The 18,832-nt window shown below is 52.8% G+C and overlaps 5 protein-coding genes across 5 annotated transcripts; 4 read left to right on the plus strand and 1 right to left on the minus strand.

Annotated features, from left to right (window-relative positions):
- Positions 1-358: 358 nt before the first annotated feature.
- On the plus strand, positions 359-2,195 carry M436DRAFT_81303 (1-pyrroline-5-carboxylate dehydrogenase; the record flags this gene model as incomplete). Its single annotated transcript, XM_013572833.1, has 3 exons — positions 359-484; positions 539-646; positions 702-2,195. The coding sequence occupies 3 exons, from the start codon at positions 359-361 to the stop codon at positions 2,193-2,195; spliced, it is 1,728 nt and encodes a 575-aa protein (XP_013428287.1).
- A 551-nt stretch (positions 2,196-2,746) lies between these two features.
- M436DRAFT_45609 (vacuolar protein sorting-associated protein 26) lies at positions 2,747-3,737 on the minus strand (the record flags this gene model as incomplete). Its single annotated transcript, XM_013572610.1, has 2 exons — positions 2,747-2,992; positions 3,048-3,737. 2 exons carry the CDS (start codon positions 3,735-3,737, stop codon positions 2,747-2,749), a joined length of 936 nt encoding a protein of 311 aa, XP_013428064.1.
- A 200-nt stretch (positions 3,738-3,937) lies between these two features.
- On the plus strand, positions 3,938-5,758 carry M436DRAFT_44719 (uncharacterized protein; the record flags this gene model as incomplete). The annotated part of the gene is made up of 2 exons (XM_013572452.1): positions 3,938-4,216; positions 4,277-5,758. The coding sequence occupies 2 exons, from the start codon at positions 3,938-3,940 to the stop codon at positions 5,756-5,758; spliced, it is 1,761 nt and encodes a 586-aa protein (XP_013427906.1).
- An 863-nt stretch (positions 5,759-6,621) lies between these two features.
- M436DRAFT_45203 (HAD-like protein) lies at positions 6,622-8,104 on the plus strand (the record flags this gene model as incomplete). The annotated part of the gene is made up of 3 exons (XM_013572530.1): positions 6,622-6,684; positions 6,827-6,998; positions 7,617-8,104. 3 exons carry the CDS (start codon positions 6,622-6,624, stop codon positions 8,102-8,104), a joined length of 723 nt encoding a protein of 240 aa, XP_013427984.1.
- Positions 8,105-13,142: 5,038 nt separating this feature from the next.
- On the plus strand, positions 13,143-15,576 carry M436DRAFT_45246 (uncharacterized protein; the record flags this gene model as incomplete). The annotated part of the gene is made up of 2 exons (XM_013572542.1): positions 13,143-13,424; positions 13,477-15,576. 2 exons carry the CDS (start codon positions 13,143-13,145, stop codon positions 15,574-15,576), a joined length of 2,382 nt encoding a protein of 793 aa, XP_013427996.1.
- Positions 15,577-18,832: the final 3,256 nt, after the last annotated feature.

An 18,832-nucleotide genomic window follows, 5' to 3' on the forward strand; every position in this document is an offset into this window, starting at 1 on the left:
GCCGTTTTTGTGTTGTCTCGACCAATTGTCCAGCCGACAAATTGTGGTTTGTTGTCTTGTTCATTCTCGTTCATTGTAAATAGTTACTCTCTGCACGCGTTCAGACTTGTATGATCTGGAAGTGTTGGCTGTGACTTGGGTACGGAGCGACCAGCGTCTTGGCCTCGATCACTCGGGGGAGCTTGAGCGCGGCCAGGCGTGGGGCTATGAGAGCCGCTGTTAGCCGAAGCAAGCCGTATAGACCATCGGTGATGCGAAAGTAGCCAGATAAATAAATGGAGCTGTCTTGACATTGTCAGAGTCTGTCCTTTGTCCCTCTCCCTCTGTCATATCAGTCATCTGTCAGTCGCTCATTACCATGGCCGCCAGAATCACTCTCCAGAGCTACCTCAAGGCTCCCAAGACGCCATCTCTCGCCAATGGCATCAAGAACACTCGCACCATCGCGACCTTCAAGGTGCCTGCCGTGAACAACGAGCCCAACGTAGGTTTTGTGTATCCAGGAAGCTATAGGAGCATGTCTGACATTTTGGTGAAGCCTACCTACTCTAGAGGCACCGTGGATCGTGAAAAGCTCGCAGCTGCTCTCAAGAGCTTCAGACAGCAAGCTCCCGTCAATGTACCCGTCGTTATTGCTGGCAAGACCGTAAGAACGACCGTCATCGAAGACACGCGAACAAAAGACTAAGACGCAATGCCAGATCTCGAACCAGACCAAGCTCTCACAGTCCGACCCCTCGGCCCACGCCAACTCTGTTGCGTCCTACGCCAACGCCTCTTCCCAGGATGTCTCGGCCGCTATCGATGCTGCTCTGGCTGCTAAGCCCGCATGGGAGAACCTCCCCTTTGCCGACCGTGCCGCCGTCTTCCTAAAGGCCGCCGACCTGATCGCTGGCAAGTACCGCTACGAGATCATGGCCGCAACCATGGCTGGCCAGGGCAAGAACGCATACCAGGCCGAGATCGATGCTGCCGCTGAGCTGTGCGATTTCCTCCGCTTCAACGTCCAGTACGCCCAAGACACATACGCCCACCAGCCTACGCACAATTCGCCCGGCGTCTGGAACAGAGTCGAGTACCGCCCTCTCGAGGGTTTCGTCTACGCCGTGTCTCCCTTCAACTTCACCGCCATCGGTGGTAACCTTGCTTGTGCCCCTGCTCTCATGGGTAACGTCGTTGTCTGGAAGCCTTCTCCTTCGGCCATGGCCTCCAACTACCTTCTTTACAAGATCCTTCTCGAGGCTGGTCTTCCCGAGGGTGTCATTCAATTCATTCCTGGCGATGCTGCCGAGGTGACCAAGGTTGTCCTCGCCCACCGTCAGTTCGCTGCTCTCCACTTCACCGGTTCTACCTCCGTTTTCCGCAGCTTGTACGGCCAGATCGCCAACGGTGTCGCCGAGGGCCGCTACCAGGGCTACCCACGCATCGTCGGTGAGACCGGTGGTAAGAACTTCCACCTTGTCCACCCTTCTGCCGACGTCAGCAACGCCGTAATCAACACCGTCAGAGGTGCTTTCGAGTACCAAGGCCAAAAGTGCTCTGCCACGTCCCGCGCATACTTCCCTGCATCGCTGTGGAGCAGCGTCAAGGAGGGTCTGATCTCCGAGACCGAGAAGCTGAAGATCGGTGACCCCGAGGACTACTCCAACTTCATCGGCCCCGTCATCCACCAAGGCAGCTTCGACAAGCTGAGCAAGGTCATTGACGACGCAAAGAACGACTCTGAGCTCGAGTTGCTCGTCGGTGGCAAGCACGACGGCTCCAAGGGCTACTACATCCACCCCACCATCTACGCCACAAAGAACCCTGCCCACCCTCTACTCAAGCAGGAGCTCTTCGGTCCCGTCTTGGTTGTCTACGTCTACGACGATGCCGCACCCAACGCCTTTGCCAACATTTGCAAGGACATCGACGCCTCGTCCGACTACGCTCTGACCGGTGCAGTCTTTGCTCAGGACCGCTACGCCATCCGCTTCGCCGAGGAGGCCCTCCGCAACGCAGCCGGTAACTTCTACATCAACGTCAAGAGCACCGGTGCCGTTGTCGGTCAGCAGCCCTTCGGTGGTGCCAGAGCCAGTGGTACCAACGACAAGGCTGGCAGTGCTAACCTGTTGGCCCGCTTCGTCAGCATGCGTGCCATCAAGGAGGACTTTGTCGGCAGCAACAAGGTCGTCTACCCCAGCAACGAGGTTTAGAAGAGCAGATTGAGCGATTTCTCAATCTTGCACGACTTTTACAAAAGGGGCGGCGTACATGGGATTGAAAAGGGGCGATATCCGGCGTTTTACACTTTCTTGTTGATACCTTTTTCTTTCAGGAGATAGCCTCCTTATGATAGATAGCCATATTATGTCAATGATGATGAACAAAAGAAGAAAGGACAATTCGTATTTACATGTTTACATCAGACACGTGTGAAATGGTGCATCTCGTTCTTGTCCGAACGAACACAACATGGTGCGGCAACATGTGCTGTTGCCTGGAAGATTCTCGCTCATATGTCTTCCACTTCTCTCCTTAACCAACCCTCAGGAGACGCCAATGAACGCCTCGCTTCCTCGCGCAAATATAGCTTTCTTCTTGGCCCGCATGGAGCCAAAATCTTGCTTCACAATAGAAACAACTATCGTCGTCCTGTATCTTTGGAATGTTATTACCAGGTCCCACCATGACCGTCCCTTCCGGCTCCTTTTCCACTACCGACTGTTCATAGCTGCAAAGAGAGATCACGATGGGGCGTCTGGCTTCAGCTCATTTGTATTTCCTTGGCCTGCCTTTGGGCGGCCTCGACGCCCTCTGGCGCTTGGCGGTAGAGGACGATTTCGCTTTGCTTGAAGTAGCGGCGGGCGTCTTCGTCGATGAGGACGAGGGAGAGGTAGTAGCGCGTCGAGTATTTCTTGTTTACTTCGCGGAAGGTTGGCGTTAGGTCGAAGCCGCCGAGGAAGAGACGGATGGGGATTGTTTCGCCGCGAGATGGTGAGCCGTCCATGATCTGGAGAGCGAGTCAGTAAGATGCTAGGATTAGATTTTGGTAGAGAGGTGCATACCTCGAAGCGCACGAGCGTCTCGCTTTCGTTGTATTGATTCGGCGGCACACCAGTGGTCTCGCGACGGATGATACTGAGTTCCATGTGCTTGATCTTCAGACGGACCAGCAAAAAGTAGATGCGGCCGACAATAACATCTTTCAGGTGGTATTTGCTCTTGCTGTACTCGAATTCAATGTGCAGGCAGTCTTCAATACCGACGTCCATCTTGATGACGCTGTTGGTCTCCGGTGGCATGCGGTACGAGTAGACCCAGAGATCCTTTTCGCGCACGACATCCTGCATACGGCGACTCACGGTGACACGCACAAAGTAGCGTAGACGGACATTGATGCCCGAGTAACTCTCGTACGGCTTCTCGACGTTCTTGAAGGTGAAGGGGAAGGTCTGAGGATGTTGAAGGTCGCCGGGAGCGGCAAGTTCTGTTTGCATGGACAGGAACTCGTGGTGGGTTCCGCGGTCGAAGAACATTTCGATTGTGCCGATGAATTGGACCTTGATGCCGGTGTGTTCTAGACGCTTGCCGTCTTTCGGGCGGACGGTGACGGCGCCTTTGACACTCTCGCCGTCTAGATATAGGGGGGCCTTCTCGCGACGGTTCTTATCCATCTTGACGTCGACCATGGCGCGTTCGTCGGCATCTTCGAGTACGATGTCTATGTCTAGAGGGGTGGACCAGAATAGCGACATGGTGGATGTGGATGCGGGTGTCGACCGAGGTGTCACAGGCTGAGAGTGGACAGAGGGAAGGGATGCAGAGGATTGTGAGCAAGCGTGGAAGGAGCGACGAGTTGGGCGATTGGGAAGTTGTTGCGTGTCTGGAAGGAGACGGACAGGGATGCTGCTGGCTATGACCGACTGCGACTGCGACTGGAGGCTGGAGCTCGCGCATGCGCCATCATCCATGCGGAGCGGACTTGCTTGGCACAGGGCAAGAGCGGAGGCCGGCGTTTGCACCTGCTCTTCTCCGCGTCTCTTGCCCATACATTTTTTTGAGCCCGCCAACTTTTGAATACTCGACTTTGTTTGCCCACATCCTCGACCACACATCATCTACAATGCCAAAGGTCGGAAAGCCCATTTCAAAGCGCACTTCAACGCGCCTGCGCAACAGCATTCAGAAAAAGTCTGCCGAGAAACAAAGAAAGCTCCGCAAGCAAGCGAAAAACGTTCGTCAACTTTTCCACTGCGCTCTTCCACCACTCGAGTACTGATTGTGCCCTCTCTAGAACCCAGAATGGAGGTCTAAGATCAAGAAGGACCCGGGTATTCCTAACCTGTTCCCCTTCAAGCAAAAGGTTCTCGACGAGATTGAAGAGTCAAAGAGGAGGAAGGAAGAGGAGAAGCAGAGAGCCCGTCTGTTGGCAAAGGCCCGTCGCGAGGGCATCGACGTCAAGGATATTGACCAGGTCGCCGCTGCCGAGGATGACGACGACATTGATCTCAGCGACATGGACGACGACGATGATGCTATGGACGAGGACGCTTCAAACCCTATGGCTGCTCTGCTCGCCTCAGCACGCGCTCGCGCACAGGACTTTGATGGCGAAGCCGAGGAGGATGAGGATGACATGGACGAGGACATGTCCGACGACGACGTTGCTGGCGAGGAACAGACTATGAACGCCCCTGCCGTTCGCAAGGACTCTTCCCGCCGTGCATTCGACAAGGTCTTCAAGAATGTCATCGAGCAGGCTGACGTTGTCCTGTACGTTCTGGACGCTCGTGATCCCAACGGAACACGATCAAAGGAGGTCGAGAGACAGATCATGGCTGCAGAGGCTGGACACAACAAGCGTCTGATCCTTGTTCTCAACAAGATTGATCTCATTCCTCCTCAAGTCCTCAAGGACTGGCTCATCCACCTCCGTCGCTCCTTCCCTACCCTCCCTCTCCGTGCCGCCAACTCGGCTGCCAACGCCCGTACCTTCGATCACAAGGCCTTGACCGTCAAGGGCACCTCCGAGACGCTCTTCCGCGCCCTCAAGACCTACGCCCATTCCTCCCAGCTCAAGCGTGCTATCACCGTCGGTGTTATTGGATACCCCAACGTTGGAAAGTCCTCCGTTATCAACGCTTTGACTTCTCAACTTGGCAAGAAGGGCAACTGCCCTACTGGTGCTGAGGCCGGTGTCACAACCAGCTTGCGCGAGGTCAAGATTGACAGCAAGCTGAAGCTTCTCGACTCGCCTGGTATCGTTTTCCCCTCCTCCGCTGAGGGTGCAAAGGCCAACCGCACCGAGGAGCAAGCCCGTCTGATCCTGCTCAACGCTGTCCCACCAAAGGAGATCGACGACCCCGTCCCTGCTGTCACCCTGCTTCTCAAGCGTCTCAGTGCCAGCCCCGATGGCTTCCAGAAGCTGTTGGATGTCTACGGTCTCCCTGCCTTGATGACCGCCAATGGTGATCTCACCTCAAACTTCCTTGTCCAGGTCGCTCGCAAGCGTGGCCGTCTCGGAAAGGGCGGTGTCCCCAACATGCACGCTGCCGCACAGACCGTCGTCACTGACTGGAGAGATGGTCGCATCCAAGGCTGGATGGACGCACCGACGCTACAACTCGCCAAGGAGGGTAAGAAGACCCCTGGTAACAGCGACAGCACCGGTCTTGTTGGTGATCAGAAGGAGATTGTCACTGAATGGGCCAAGGAGTTCAAGCTTGAGGGTCTCTGGGGTGATGCTGCTAACGACGACACGGCAATGCAGTCGTAAAAAGGGAGCGGGAAAAGTGGTTTCTTTCTGGGCATGGTCGCTAGTGCGTACGGAGTTGTCTATCTGTTCCTTTTTACATGTTGGTTGCATACACCTATTAACGAGATACCCGGCCTTGAACTAAGAATGGCTTGTCAATATTTTTTGATGCTTGTTCCAAGAGGTATCATGTCATATCAGAATGTGCTGTACCCCTAGATCAAGGTTTGACTCTTGACCTCTGTGTCGATGTGTATCGTCTCGTCGTCTCTTGTCATTCATTGAAAGTACGTGGAGGCGACGCGGTCTATGGTATTCTGAGAGCAGGTTCGGATTCGAGCACATGAAAGAACGAAAAGTCGATGTAACAGTACCATATAGCATACGAACATGACATAGACATGACAGAGGCTCCATGAGTGACTAAGAGTATCAGTCTGCTCAGCTATAGTACGACTTACTCATTGCGTAGCATGTTATATCGCCTTGAGAGTAATGAATGCTTGTTGACAGTGCGACCCTGTCTCGAAGCGAGAGTATGAGGCACGACAGATGAAGTTGGCAAATAATTCCAATTCAACACTATACTCTGGCCAGAAGACACTTGATATGACTCGATCTGTGGTAGCCAAAACAGTGTACACACACATCCAAGGACTGCTTATTTCTTATGGGATGGTCGCTTGCCTATAGGCGGCTCGTCCTGATTAGGTCAGCTTCCGAATGGCGTATAAGCCGTATAAGCGGTACAGTATGAGTGACTCTTTCGTTTTTGCTTTCAACAAATGCGCGCATAGACATATATATACTACTCCGCAAAAGATCGAACAAGAACAACAGCGCCTTACAGTTGATACGACAAGCCTTGAAAGCTATATCTCATAATGCCTCACCTTGATGAATACAACTTCTCCGCGCCTGCTGAGGTGCACTCGTTCTCAGCATTGGTGAGTAATCCGTTTCTTTATCTCGCAGGCCCCTAGGAACAGGAAAAGGGACCTGACTTGATGTGACCATTGATGTGACCAAATGAATCGGGTTTCTATCAAGTGAGGTTTTCCAATTGACATGTGCTGACTCGACTCACAGCTCTTCGATATGGATGGGACGATCATCGACAGCACCAATGCAATCGTCAAACACTGGCATCAAATCGGCAAGGAAATCGGCGTGGATCCTGAAGTCATCCTTGCCACCTCTCACGGAAGACGCTCAATTGACGTGCTGGAGATCTTGGAGCCTAAACTCGCCAACTGGGAGTGTACGTAAATCCCTTCTTTCTTTTGTCCCTCTACATCCTGTGCACCACCCATCCCAATCACCGAAGTTGCAATCCCTGGCCATCATTATCTACTCTTGAATCCTTGTCGTGAGGGCAAACGGGCTCGGGACGATCAGTCAAATGCTCACTCTCAAATCGACCAACCAACATGAGGGGACCACACCAGCCGGGCAATCTATCCATCGCGGAACAGATATGCTGTCACAGGGTACCTGTATCCAAGAAGAACTAGAGCAAAGTGGAGTGATCGGGCTCTCCACTCGAGCGTTATACATGTCTCTCGATGGCTCTGCCCAAGTCCCACTCACATCCCGTACCCTCCTCAGCTTGCCTATAACGGCTTTTTGTATGTCTCAGGATTTGCGGCCAAAATATGAAACCTCGAGCAGAAACACTTCCAATCAACGCGTCCATCACGTCGGAAAGGCTGGACAAACGGGCAAAACCACGCAACCCACCTTTGCACCACTCTACACACCCACACATCCATCACGACATGACTAGACATTTTTCTTTTCCACGCTTACTCCACCACCACCCACCACACGCGCACATGTCTCGCCCAGAGTCTACGTCCCTCGATGCTAACATGACTAGACGTCTGCGCGGCAGAAGGCGCCATCCCCAAGAAATGGGGCCACGACGCCGTCGAAATCCCAGGCAGCCGATCCATCCTCGAATCCCTTGAGCAGGTCTCTGCACCCTGGGCAATCGTGACTTCGGGCACTGAGCCTTTGGTCACGGGTTGGCTAGAGGTAATGGGTCTAGCTACACCCAAGCACTTGGTCAGCGCCGAGCAAGTCGCAAAGGGCAAGCCGGACCCCGCGTGCTACAAGCTGGGCACGCAGCGCTTGAATGTTCACGGCGATGATGTCCTGGTGCTCGAGGACGCTCCCGCGGGTGTGCGTGCCGGTATAGCGGCGGGTTACAAGGTCGTCGCGTTGGCAACCACGCATACAGTGCAACAACTGCAGGAGGCAGGCGCGACTTGGATCGTGCGTGACATGCGCAGCGTGACGATGAAGAAGTTTGACAAGGCAACTGGCAAGGTCGAGATTACCATCAAGGATGCGTTGGTGCAGTAGATGGGGAGGGTAACCATGGCATTGTTGCTCTAGGGAAGAGAGCGTTTGTGAACAGGCGGCATAGATGCCAACCACGCGGAACAAAAAAAAAATCATAGATTTAGACAAGTCATTAGAAGCGCCTTATTCTCGGCCCCTTTGTCACTTCGCATCTCTGCCCTTGTTCGTTCTTGCAAATCCATCTTGTTGCTATGGCAAGAGTTTGATGACAGGGGGTGGAGGCTGGAGTCTGTTTTCGCATTTGTTGTATCAGCAAAGCTGCAAGCCAGACGACCAAAAAACCGTTAATAGGGAGGGGCAACAATCAAACCAAAGAGGCAGCGACAATCAAAAGCCGGCCGTTGTAACTGCGCAAAAGAGACCCTCTCTGAACTACCACGAAGAAACGATTATTTCCGTGTTTCTGTAGTGATGCAATGATTTGCTTCACACGTTACAATCGTGATATCTCTCTCTGCCGTGGGTGGAGTATCTTTTGCGGAACGAAAAGCAAAGAAAAGAACTCGATGCCGAAATGTTCGTTTCACGTCTCATGGATATTCAGGCTTTGGCAGATATCAACGTCTGTTTCTAAGGGTCTTTGCTTCAATTATAGAAAGTGATCTTCTCATATGACGATTGTTCTGTTTCTAATCTGCTAGCCACGTTAACGTGGTGAGGTTGGTCTCGCAGAGTGCTGCGAAACGCGAGTGACGTCGTGTTGTTTCACTCTATCATCAGATCTACCATCAGATAGTCCTCGTGTTCGATTGTGATATCACTTGATGGTATTGACTGCCTTCCGAGTTGTCACCTGAGGTACGCCCAGGTCAGATCGAGATGTTGTCTAGCTCTGCATCGCAATGTGGAATATGTATCCCAAACAGCTGTATAATGATCGTCGGTATGCCCGAGGTATCGGGAGAGAAGATAGATCGTGGCTGTCTAACCATGGACGATGGAGTGATGAATCTCGGCTTTGATCGCTGCAGAATGCGATGTATGCGCCACAGATGCCTGGCCAGCGCAATACTCAGCTGCTCCAAGCTCTACGCCGCAGTGAATATTAACTGAGTCTACAGTTAATATATAATGCATGGCAACCCTGATAGCCGAGTCCTTATAGAAGCCCAGCGAAGATTGTGGCCGAGGCTTAGATGGGTGAATTCGGCATCTCCATTGGCTGGAGCCATTCTTGATGCCTGGGATGGAACATCATGCGACTTTATCTCAGTTTCCCTCTGCTTGCTTACTGCACATGTGCGTGCCTCTTGCTTCCTGCTTTTCTGCTTCCAGAGAGCGGTCAAGACGTATTCCGTACTCGTTTTCTTCAGCGAAGCGAGGAGGGTAGCCTTGCAGAATCATACATTTCGATCGGCTCTGCATGCGATGACTTACGGCCGAACATGTATAGAAACCTACTGCAGATAGTATCCTTGGTCCACCTCTTTACGCATCCAAGCGAGGGGTCATCATAACATGATTGAAAACGCAGACGTAAGAAAAGGAGGTCAGAAAATCTTGGAAAGCTGCAGGGTACCTGATTCATTCGTACCCGACCGAGCACTTACATCAATGCAGACCTTTGTCAACCCTGTCGCTGCATGGGCAGTAATTCTTTTTACAGATCTTTTTGAGTTTTTGTTTTCGTCGTGATGCTCGTGTGCCCTGAAAAGACGGGACAGGAACAGGCAAGGAATGTGTGACTTTTGTTGCAGGTACCCGGGAGAGGAAAGGCAGCTATTTGGGGAACATGAAGAAAGGTAAGGGTGGCATCTTTCGCTTCCTTCATGCTCCGTGCCGTGTGCGGATGCAGGCCAAGAAGCAACTCTCGGGATGTCGGAGCGTGTCACCATGATAATTTCAATCGCTTGCCTGTCGAGTCTTTTTTCCTTCTGCAGGTCGTGACACTGCGGACCCAAAAACAGCAGCACTGGGTGTCATCTCACATGCAGACACCGACACGAGGTGGATCGAGCATGCGACCGACATGAGTTGACAATTACCTTGTTCATAGCTGTGGTCATTTGCGGACAGCTACAGTGCAGCGCCAGCGTTCCGACTGCGAGATCCCGTCCGCCGGTAATGACTCCGCGACATGGTCGTCTTCAAGATCGAAAGTCATCTCGCCCATGCTCATGCGCAGGATCAGCTAGCTGAGCGTCTCGTAGCCAAGTTTTGGATAGGTGGGGAATGTAAGAGCAGGGCGGGGTCCTCGAACGGAAAAACAGAGAAGGAGAAAAAAAAGAACAAAATGTGCTGACAGATTGATCCAGCGAATCGGCGAAAGTCGTGTGTTTCAGAGGTCAACAGCCGCCGCACTTTTTGACCGTGGTGGGGGACTGAAGTCTGCGGCACTTGTAAAAATGCTCAGCATAAACGAGACGAGATCGCGCGGCGGTCGCAATGGTGACCAAGACGTTGAGACGGACACTCCAACATTTGTGATACACTTTTGCGAAGATACTTCTCGCGCCGACGTTTGAGCGAGTCTGATCAGTTTAGTACCAGCCTTAGTTGCCCTGTGGAAGAAGCCTTATCGTTATAGCGGTTGAGATTGTTGTCAAAACTGCTCACCTCAGGGCAGAAAGCAAGCCCGCCGGACGTCCCTTGAGTTACCAATCGCTATCAGGTGAGGCGCAAGACGTACTGCAAAGTAGTGAACCTTGGTAACCATACCCTGTCATCCTCGTCATCATATTCCAATCCTGAACCATTCCAGGACCCAGACGTGTCAGACCTTCGCTTCTTACAGCTGAATGTGGCTTGATTCGCTCTTTCTTGAGCTGCAAAGGGGGTGATTAGCCAGCTTTGCGCTGCCATGTTTGTCGCGCAGGGACATGCAGCAAGCGGCTACAAGCACGAACCGCTCCTCCGTGATTGTGGTGGATTACATGAATACACACCGCAACGTCTGTTCGCTTCATTACCGCCGGCAGTCTCTGACAATTTGTTCTTAGACTTGTCAGCAAAGGGGCCATAGCGATCGTGTTGCACAATCAACTTAGCTGCACCATGCGAAGGAATTCCTCGCTGCTATCTCTGTAACAGGAGGGGTTGTCTCGCAGAGTCGGCGATTTGGCCGGCTAAAGTTGAAGTTTTGGTTCTCAACCAACCACAGCCGCACAGCGCCGAGGAGGAGGAGGAGGCACCAAGGATGCGGGGACAAGGATGGACGCCATGACCGACGAGCCTTGGACACGCCGTGGCTAGTCCGGCAATTCCTTCAACATGATGGTTGTGAAGAAAGCAAGAGCGTCCTCTCAAGCTTCTCCCGACAAATGCATATCTCGGGCTGGATAGATTGCGCCATTTGCCCAATTCTGCCCTGATAGGAGTTCTGGGACGACTCGGGAGGTCGGATGTGCATCAGTGATTGGATGAGTAGATGAAATCAGAATGATAAGCACTCTTTCGGTCGATCAGCCGCTTCTGGCTGGACCCCTTTGGGCGCCGCGAGAATGCGTGGTCTTTTCAACACATCTGAGACTTGACCGTATGATTACTTTGGTCAAGCGAAACGAGAAAAAGGCGGAGTGCAAGCAGATGCAGTGGTGCATTCTCGCGTGCGCGAGTCGTGCATAACCATGAGTGCAATCTCCTGTCATAGCGCCTGGCAGCGCGCGCAAACCTCATGGCAAGTCTGACCCCACAGCTAACGGTGGGGGTGATGCGTCGGAAACGAAGCAGGAACAGGAAAGGACTGTTCTCTTAGCAGCGGCCGCTAAGCGACACTTTCGAGGCGCCGGCGCTCGGCTTAGCGTCGCCCGCTCCGAAACATGCGAGTGGATCCTCTTTGGCTGCTCTTGCTCGGCAGGCCCGTGGCGTAAAGTGATGATGAGCATACGGTCGATTGGAGTGGGCGCGTGGCTCGTCTCAACGACCCCTCTTGCATCGTGTCTACTAGGCGATTGCACCGGTGGAGCGGGAGGCGACTCGCGACTTATCAAGATACCGCAGTAACAATCGCAGATGGCACAGAGATGAGAGTTGCGGAGAATAAACACAATTCGTCCTCGAGCATGCATACCTAGTCAGCCGAGGAAGCGGGAAGAAAACATGTTTCCAGAAGCAGGGACCAGGGCAGAGCAGTAGCAAGTCGGGGCTTTATTTTTAGTCGGCGGTGTGCTGATTTTGCTGAGTGGTGAGCCTCTTCCCGCGGCAAGCGTCGCATGAGGAAGGGAAGAAAAGCAAAGGCATGTGTCTTTTTGACAGAGCATGGGCATGGCAGAGCGGCGCAATGGCGGATTGGCGCAAGGCACTCATCTCTGATGGCAGGGTCTGGCGCGATTCGGACAGTCATGGACGTTGAGTTGTGATGCATGGGCTTGTCAGTCGGGCTTGCCAGTTGGAAGTTAGGCGCGAGCATGTGGAGGCGTGTGCGCAGTCGGTCGTGACGAGCTCAGAGCACATCTGTGGCCAGACAGACAACGGCGCATGTGGTGATTTGGTTTGTGAGACGGGGGCGCTCAGACTCTGCGAGGCCGTCTTGGTGCACATCTTCTTTGGCGCGCATCGAAGCGATCTTCAAGCTCCCGCTCGGTCTCTGCGAGCCGGACCCGCGATCTCTGTGCTTGCGCTGTGCAGCCGCTCCCAAGCTTTTGGTGTTTGCACCTTCCGAGTCGTGATCCGCCCTAATCTCGTCGAGTCGCTGCTGCCCTTTTCTCTCGCAAACCCAAACACTTGTTTCTGCCCCGACGTTCGCTTTCCCAGTTCCTCGCTCAACATCATCCACCTGTTGATCTGCGTTGCCGCCAGTCACTCGCTATAACCCACTCCTCCAGCATCATTATCCTTGCCATCATCACTGCTGCCCCCTACTGCAGACATAATCATCATCCTACCCCCTCAACCACCGGCCAACCCGCAAGCTTGTTGATCCTGGCATCCACCGTGCGCATCTGAGACACGACCAGCCTCCACGCCGCCTCTTACAAACACTCCCGAGGACTGCCGCCGAGGCCTGCCTTCTTTCTTAAACCTTGCACAGTAGCCAACTCTCCGCTGCCCTTACCTAGTGCGAGCCCTCACACCACGCTCCTCGACACCATCTTCCAACATGGAGTTCGCCGACTATCCGGGCCTGAATGCAGACCTGGCAGCAGACTTCCATGCGCGGCACTTTACCAGGCGGGACACACACATGTTCTCGGACCACCTGGGTCAGATGCCGCATTTCAATCCTGCTGCCCTCGCTGGACTGGCTGTTGACGTCAAGCCGCGCTTGACAAAAGAACAGCACGATGTACTTGAGAACGAGTTCAGGAAACAAGCAAAGCCCAACACAAATACCAAAAAGAGATTCGCCGAGGTCTTGGGCGTCTCATTAGACAAGGTCAACGTAAGTAGCCCCAGGGCTTCACCCACCAATCGACTTGCTAAATCGTGCATAGAACTGGTTCCAGAACCGCAGAGCAAAGTCGAAGCAGGACGCCAAAAAGGCAGCTGGTGCTTACAACATGCTGCAAGCGCAGCAGCAGGGCCAACAGCAGCAACCCAGCTTCGTCGGCATCAACCCCATGGGTGGACTGAACAGCATGCCCGGCGAGCAGCCCTTCTGTATGCCCAACCTGTACAACGGTGTCCGTGACAACTCCATTATGGACGGGCCCATGTCTAGCGGTCTGGGTATTAGCCAGCCCGAGAGCACCTTTGCCTCGCTCGACCAAATCACATCCCAACCCATGCGCCATCAAGCGTCAACACAGTCTCTGGCCTCGCAGCACTCGGTGCACTCCGACTCGTTTTCCGACTCCAACAACAGACACACTTTGACCCAGGCTCAGTTTAATGCCTACTCGCAGCCCTCTTTCGCCAACATGTCGACCGCTGATAGCAGCGCGGCCTTGAACTCGACTGCCAATGGCGACTTTTACTCTGAATTCTGCGACTTTTCCTTTGACAACCAATCTGTTGATCCCTTGACGTCGCCTCCTATGCACTCCAACGAGAGCATCGATTCTTTTGCTCCTGACGCTGTGACTGACTTCAAGCTTTCTGATAACGCGCTGCGCAACGCTTCGTCTAGTTCGGATGGATCTGCCCCTTCAGTGACCATCTCACCAGCAGAGGACAAAGAAGATACATTCGACATGGAACTACCAAGTGAGGCCAAGGCTTCGCAACCGACTGTGACGTCTCCTCAATGGCAGCCTGGCCAGTCTGTACCTGTGGAGATGGACAACCTCCGCAAAGAATTCCAAGAGGCCGCTATGCGTCGCGACTTCTCGGTCCAGTCAATTCCCGACCCCAGCGAGTACCTCGATCAGCACATGGACTTCCCTGACGACGACTACAACCGTCGCGAATCTTCAACGGTCCAGCTTGCTCGTTCGATGCAGAGCTTCACCATGGCGCCACAACGGTCCGCCATGCCATCTTCCAGTATCGCCGCTCGTCGTCAGCGCCCTCGTCCCGCTCCCTTGGGCACATCGAACGCCCGCAGTACTTCTTACTGTGGCACACTGCCCACATCGCCCGGCCCCGTTGCTGGCACTCAGCCGGTAGGAGGTCATACTCTGCGCCGTATCAAGTCATCTCAAGCCATGAACGGTATTGCTGGTGGTCGCATCCAGAAGAACATTGGATCCGCCCAACGCTCGCCTTCCGGCTATACTACCTTTGCTGAAGCCAACAATGCTCGCTATGGTCGTCGCGTCTCGGCCTTCTCCCCTGCTTACGCCAGTCTTGCCGCATCGACTGCTAGTCTCGCTCCTCCAACCCCATTGTCTCCTACCAACACATCACACAAACTGCGCCAGATGCAATCCCAGCCTATGCTAAGACAAACGAGCTTGCCCGAGGGCGATGAGAACTACATAGTCTCTGGCATGAACTTCTCCCCACCTTCAACACCTCTCTACGGTGGACAATTCATTCGCAGCCGCATGGGAAGTCTAGCTGTCCCTAGTGATAACACTCCTCCTCAGTCGGCTCCTCCCACTCAGCAGTGTTTCCCCAGCGGTGCTTTCAGCCCACCTCATATGGCAGCAATGCCTATGGTTCAATCGCAGACCAACCCTCAAGGATTCCTTGGTATGCTGCCTAACGAGTACCCTCAGATGCACAACGTCATGTTTCCTGCCCAGCAACAGCAGAACCAATACCTAGACACTCAAATGTCGTACATCATGACAAGTACAGGCGAGGTCATTTCAGGATACCCCGTTATGCCTGCTTTCACTCAAAATCACATGCAGCAAGCGACGCCTCCTCACCAGCAGCAACCTTTCCTGCCATCTTCAAGTCTCAGCCCGGGTGTCCTTGGTTCTTCGCAGGTCCCGAAGCACATCAACCCCGGAGCCGATCTTTTCATCCACGAGTACTCACCTCCGCGAGACGTCAAACAATCTAATACTCCCCGTAAAGCCGTTGAGTCTGGACCCAAGAACTACACCTTTTCCAACCACGGACCGGAATACTTCGAAAAGCATGCCAAACAGAAGGGCAGCTCCAGTCCTGCATCCTCCTCCTGTGAATCCGCCGCCGCATAAAACCGACCCAACGACAGATTTTAATTTCTTTATCTGACGACGACACTATCTTTTACTCTTTTCATTGTCATGTTTTTCTTTTCTATGTTTTATTGTTTATGCCTCACAGCACAGGATATCCCGAAGCGAGGCGTTTGATGTCTGATTTCTTGTTTGCGCGTCTCGGGAAAGCTGAATTTGAGCTTCATCTCCCTTCTTCTTTTCAGTCTCTTTTACGATGGGTGGCCAGTTTACACCTCTTTACGTTCATCACTTTCTCTAATCATCTAATTACTATTGCGACAGTCTGGATTTTCTTTTTACTCTTTTCGAACAAGCAACGCATGACTATGTATCATACGGGAATACCCTACGGAAGGAACAGCGGGACTCTGGGTCAAAACAGGATGGACAAGGCCAAGAAAGACGAGGTGCACATCTAGATGCTAGCAATCATTTTCCAAATCAAGATTCGGCTCGATTGAGCACCTTCTCACAAGCATCGCACTTTTCCCACTGCCACCTTCCGTACGACTCGCTCACAGGGACCTGACGATCGTCTGATGACCTTCATACACACTGACGTGGCACGCATACCGCATAGTGGATAAGAGACGAAGCCGTTTGATACGCGCCTTGATTGCTTTGCCTATCGCGGATACCCACAACGGATACAGCGCTGCCGGCTAACAAGGCCTGGACATTGCTCTCTCTCTCTCTCTGGTTGATCATGTCAATAATCCCCGAAAGAAGGCCCTCTACACGACGGGATCCCGATGACATGACTAAAAGCGAGAGTGGGACGTCCCCTGTGCAAACGCTTCGAGCTCGATCTATCGACAAAGCCATCGAGGCAACTCCAGAGGGCATAGCGCTCGGCCTGTAGAGCCCTTTGGGACCTCCACACATGTCATTCGCAAGCCCAGCCCGACGCAAGTGAGCCAGGTGAGCGTGCCGGTCCGATGCCTTTCCATCGTTCGACTCCGCTGGTAGCGAGCAAAGATAGCAGATGGTCGGCAAGGGCAAGAAATAACGAGACGCTTGTTTCAGGTCTAAAAAATCATTTGGGTATGTGTAGAAGGGATGGTTGTCAAAGGGCCGTAAGAGGATCGAATAGACTCAACGGCCCGCTCCCGTCATGGGCTATCCGTATCTGGACGACATGCATAGCGACCTATAAACGTTTATACCCGTTCAACTCGATATACCGCTTTGGGAAGTTCTGGCGGTTTATCGATGCCTGATCCTTTGCTGCACACTGCACTCTCCGTACGACAAGAACCAGGCCTTTATTCTCGTTGTGACTGTTGTGTTCGAGACTGAGCACTCCCCCGTCAACGATATGGTCTTTTCCAACTGTGAGCCGTGTGGTGTAACGGATCATCATCCTTCTCGCAAGAAGAATCAGCTGACATGACTAGATGTCACAGGGCAAAGTGATGAGCAAGATCTGCCCATGACGAACTACTTTTTGCTTCGGTGGACCCAGGCAGCAATCTTGGATACTCGCACATGCACGGCGGGTTTTCACGGCGGGTTTTCCTTGCTGCCACACCTTGGAATAGGGCCCCGATCTATCCATAAAACGCCTATGGCTTGCATGAGAAGGGACGGGAAGAAGCAAAGACAGCATGAGTATAATGCAAGTTGAAGGTTCGCAGCACTAGCTCTTTTTCCCACACGCTCTTTCTTTTGGCTTGCTTGTACCCCAGATTGTTCTTGTGCTAGATGTAGTGGCGTGTGCGAGCGTGCTGGCGGATGCAGGTACCCAGATGCGCCTTGCGGCGACCGTTGCGAGCCGTACCTGTCTGGCCTCTCTACCGTCTTTTCTCTCTCGCACGACTCTTTGATGGTACGGGCAGAAGGCCATGTGACTATCTTGATCATACTCTCCACTCTGCCGAACCCGCGGATGAATATCATGCTGTGCAAGAAGCGAAGGAGGGAACGAAAAGGCAATCTCTACCGGTGATGTCTGACCAGCTATCCGCTAACCAGTGCAATGTCTTGTATTTTTTCGATAGAACAGTTATACAAGGGTGTGTCTTGGCTTTTTTGACAAGTACATCTCGTAAACCCATCGGAGTTGCAAGGCATGGCCTCGCTTGTGGCGTCTGATCATGTATCGACATGTCATGACACATGGTTGGAAAAAAAAGCCAAACGACATGCTTTTTCTTCTCCATGCTTGTGCTTTTGCAGCATGCTTTGCAAGCTTTAGACTCGTGCGATAAGCATAACTCGTCGTCCGTTTTGTGCGTCCAAGACGTTGCGGCTATAGGATGTTGGATGTAGTTTGATGTTGATCCACGTGCTCTTGACGGCAGGAGAGTTCCTGGCTTGCGGTATTTGTGATATCTTGGCTTGTCAGAGGCATGTACGCATCCTGATTACCAAGGCCAATGCTTGCATACTACCGAGAGTGGCGTTTCTATACTGCTTCCTCATGCTTCACTTGATTTGGGATGCAAGAATCAGGATAGCCGCTCCAAAGGCTTTGTGTTTCCTCTGGGTATGATGCTTCCAACCTTCTCAACAGACAGATCCGACGTTGGATAGCACTTCCCTGTCTCGGGACGCGATGAGGCTCTCTGAACGACACTCGAGTCGTCTCAGTCAGAAGAGCGTTGCAAAGCTGTCTCGGTCCTTGCAAGAAAAAAGTTGTTACCCGTGAAACAACTCCACGGTCTCTGCACGCTGGATTCCAGTTGTCATGTCTCTTCTGACTCGACACCTCGTGGAAGTGGTATCCACTGACTCTAGGATGTTTGATCTGTCTGCGCGGAGTATGGGTCCAATGGCTGTTACTGTTTTCCATCATTTTTTCGCGGGTTGCAAGTCCGGAGTCCAGACGAGGGAGGCTTCAATCATGCTCGGTTCCGGACTCAACGTTCACTTTGTCATGCTTGTAGCGCATGGCAGTCTGATCAATGACAGAAGGAGTTCGGGTTCGGGTCGAGGAGAATGGTAGGGAGAAACAGTCTCAGTGCCATGTGGAGGTGCAGTCTGGCTCTTTCAAATCGACGTTGATGGTTGAATAGGAAGCCGGAAACATTGAAAAGTATTTGGATGTACTCCGAACGAGGTCCACGTGTGGTGCAAGTCAAAGCGAAGCATGTGCGGAGAGGTAGGTTGACCCCTGAGTGGCAGACAAAGCGGAAGACAAGATGGCAGATAGTTCTGCTATGTTGAATCAGAGCATAGTAAGCCTAATCGATGCCATTGATTGCTATGAAAAGGAATGATGATGGAGTGGGCACATGGTGTCCAGTGTATG

Source organism: Aureobasidium namibiae (assembly GCF_000721765.1).
Source record: "Aureobasidium namibiae CBS 147.97 unplaced genomic scaffold scaffold_7, whole genome shotgun sequence".
Classification (NCBI taxonomy): domain Eukaryota; kingdom Fungi; phylum Ascomycota; class Dothideomycetes; order Dothideales; family Saccotheciaceae; genus Aureobasidium; species Aureobasidium namibiae.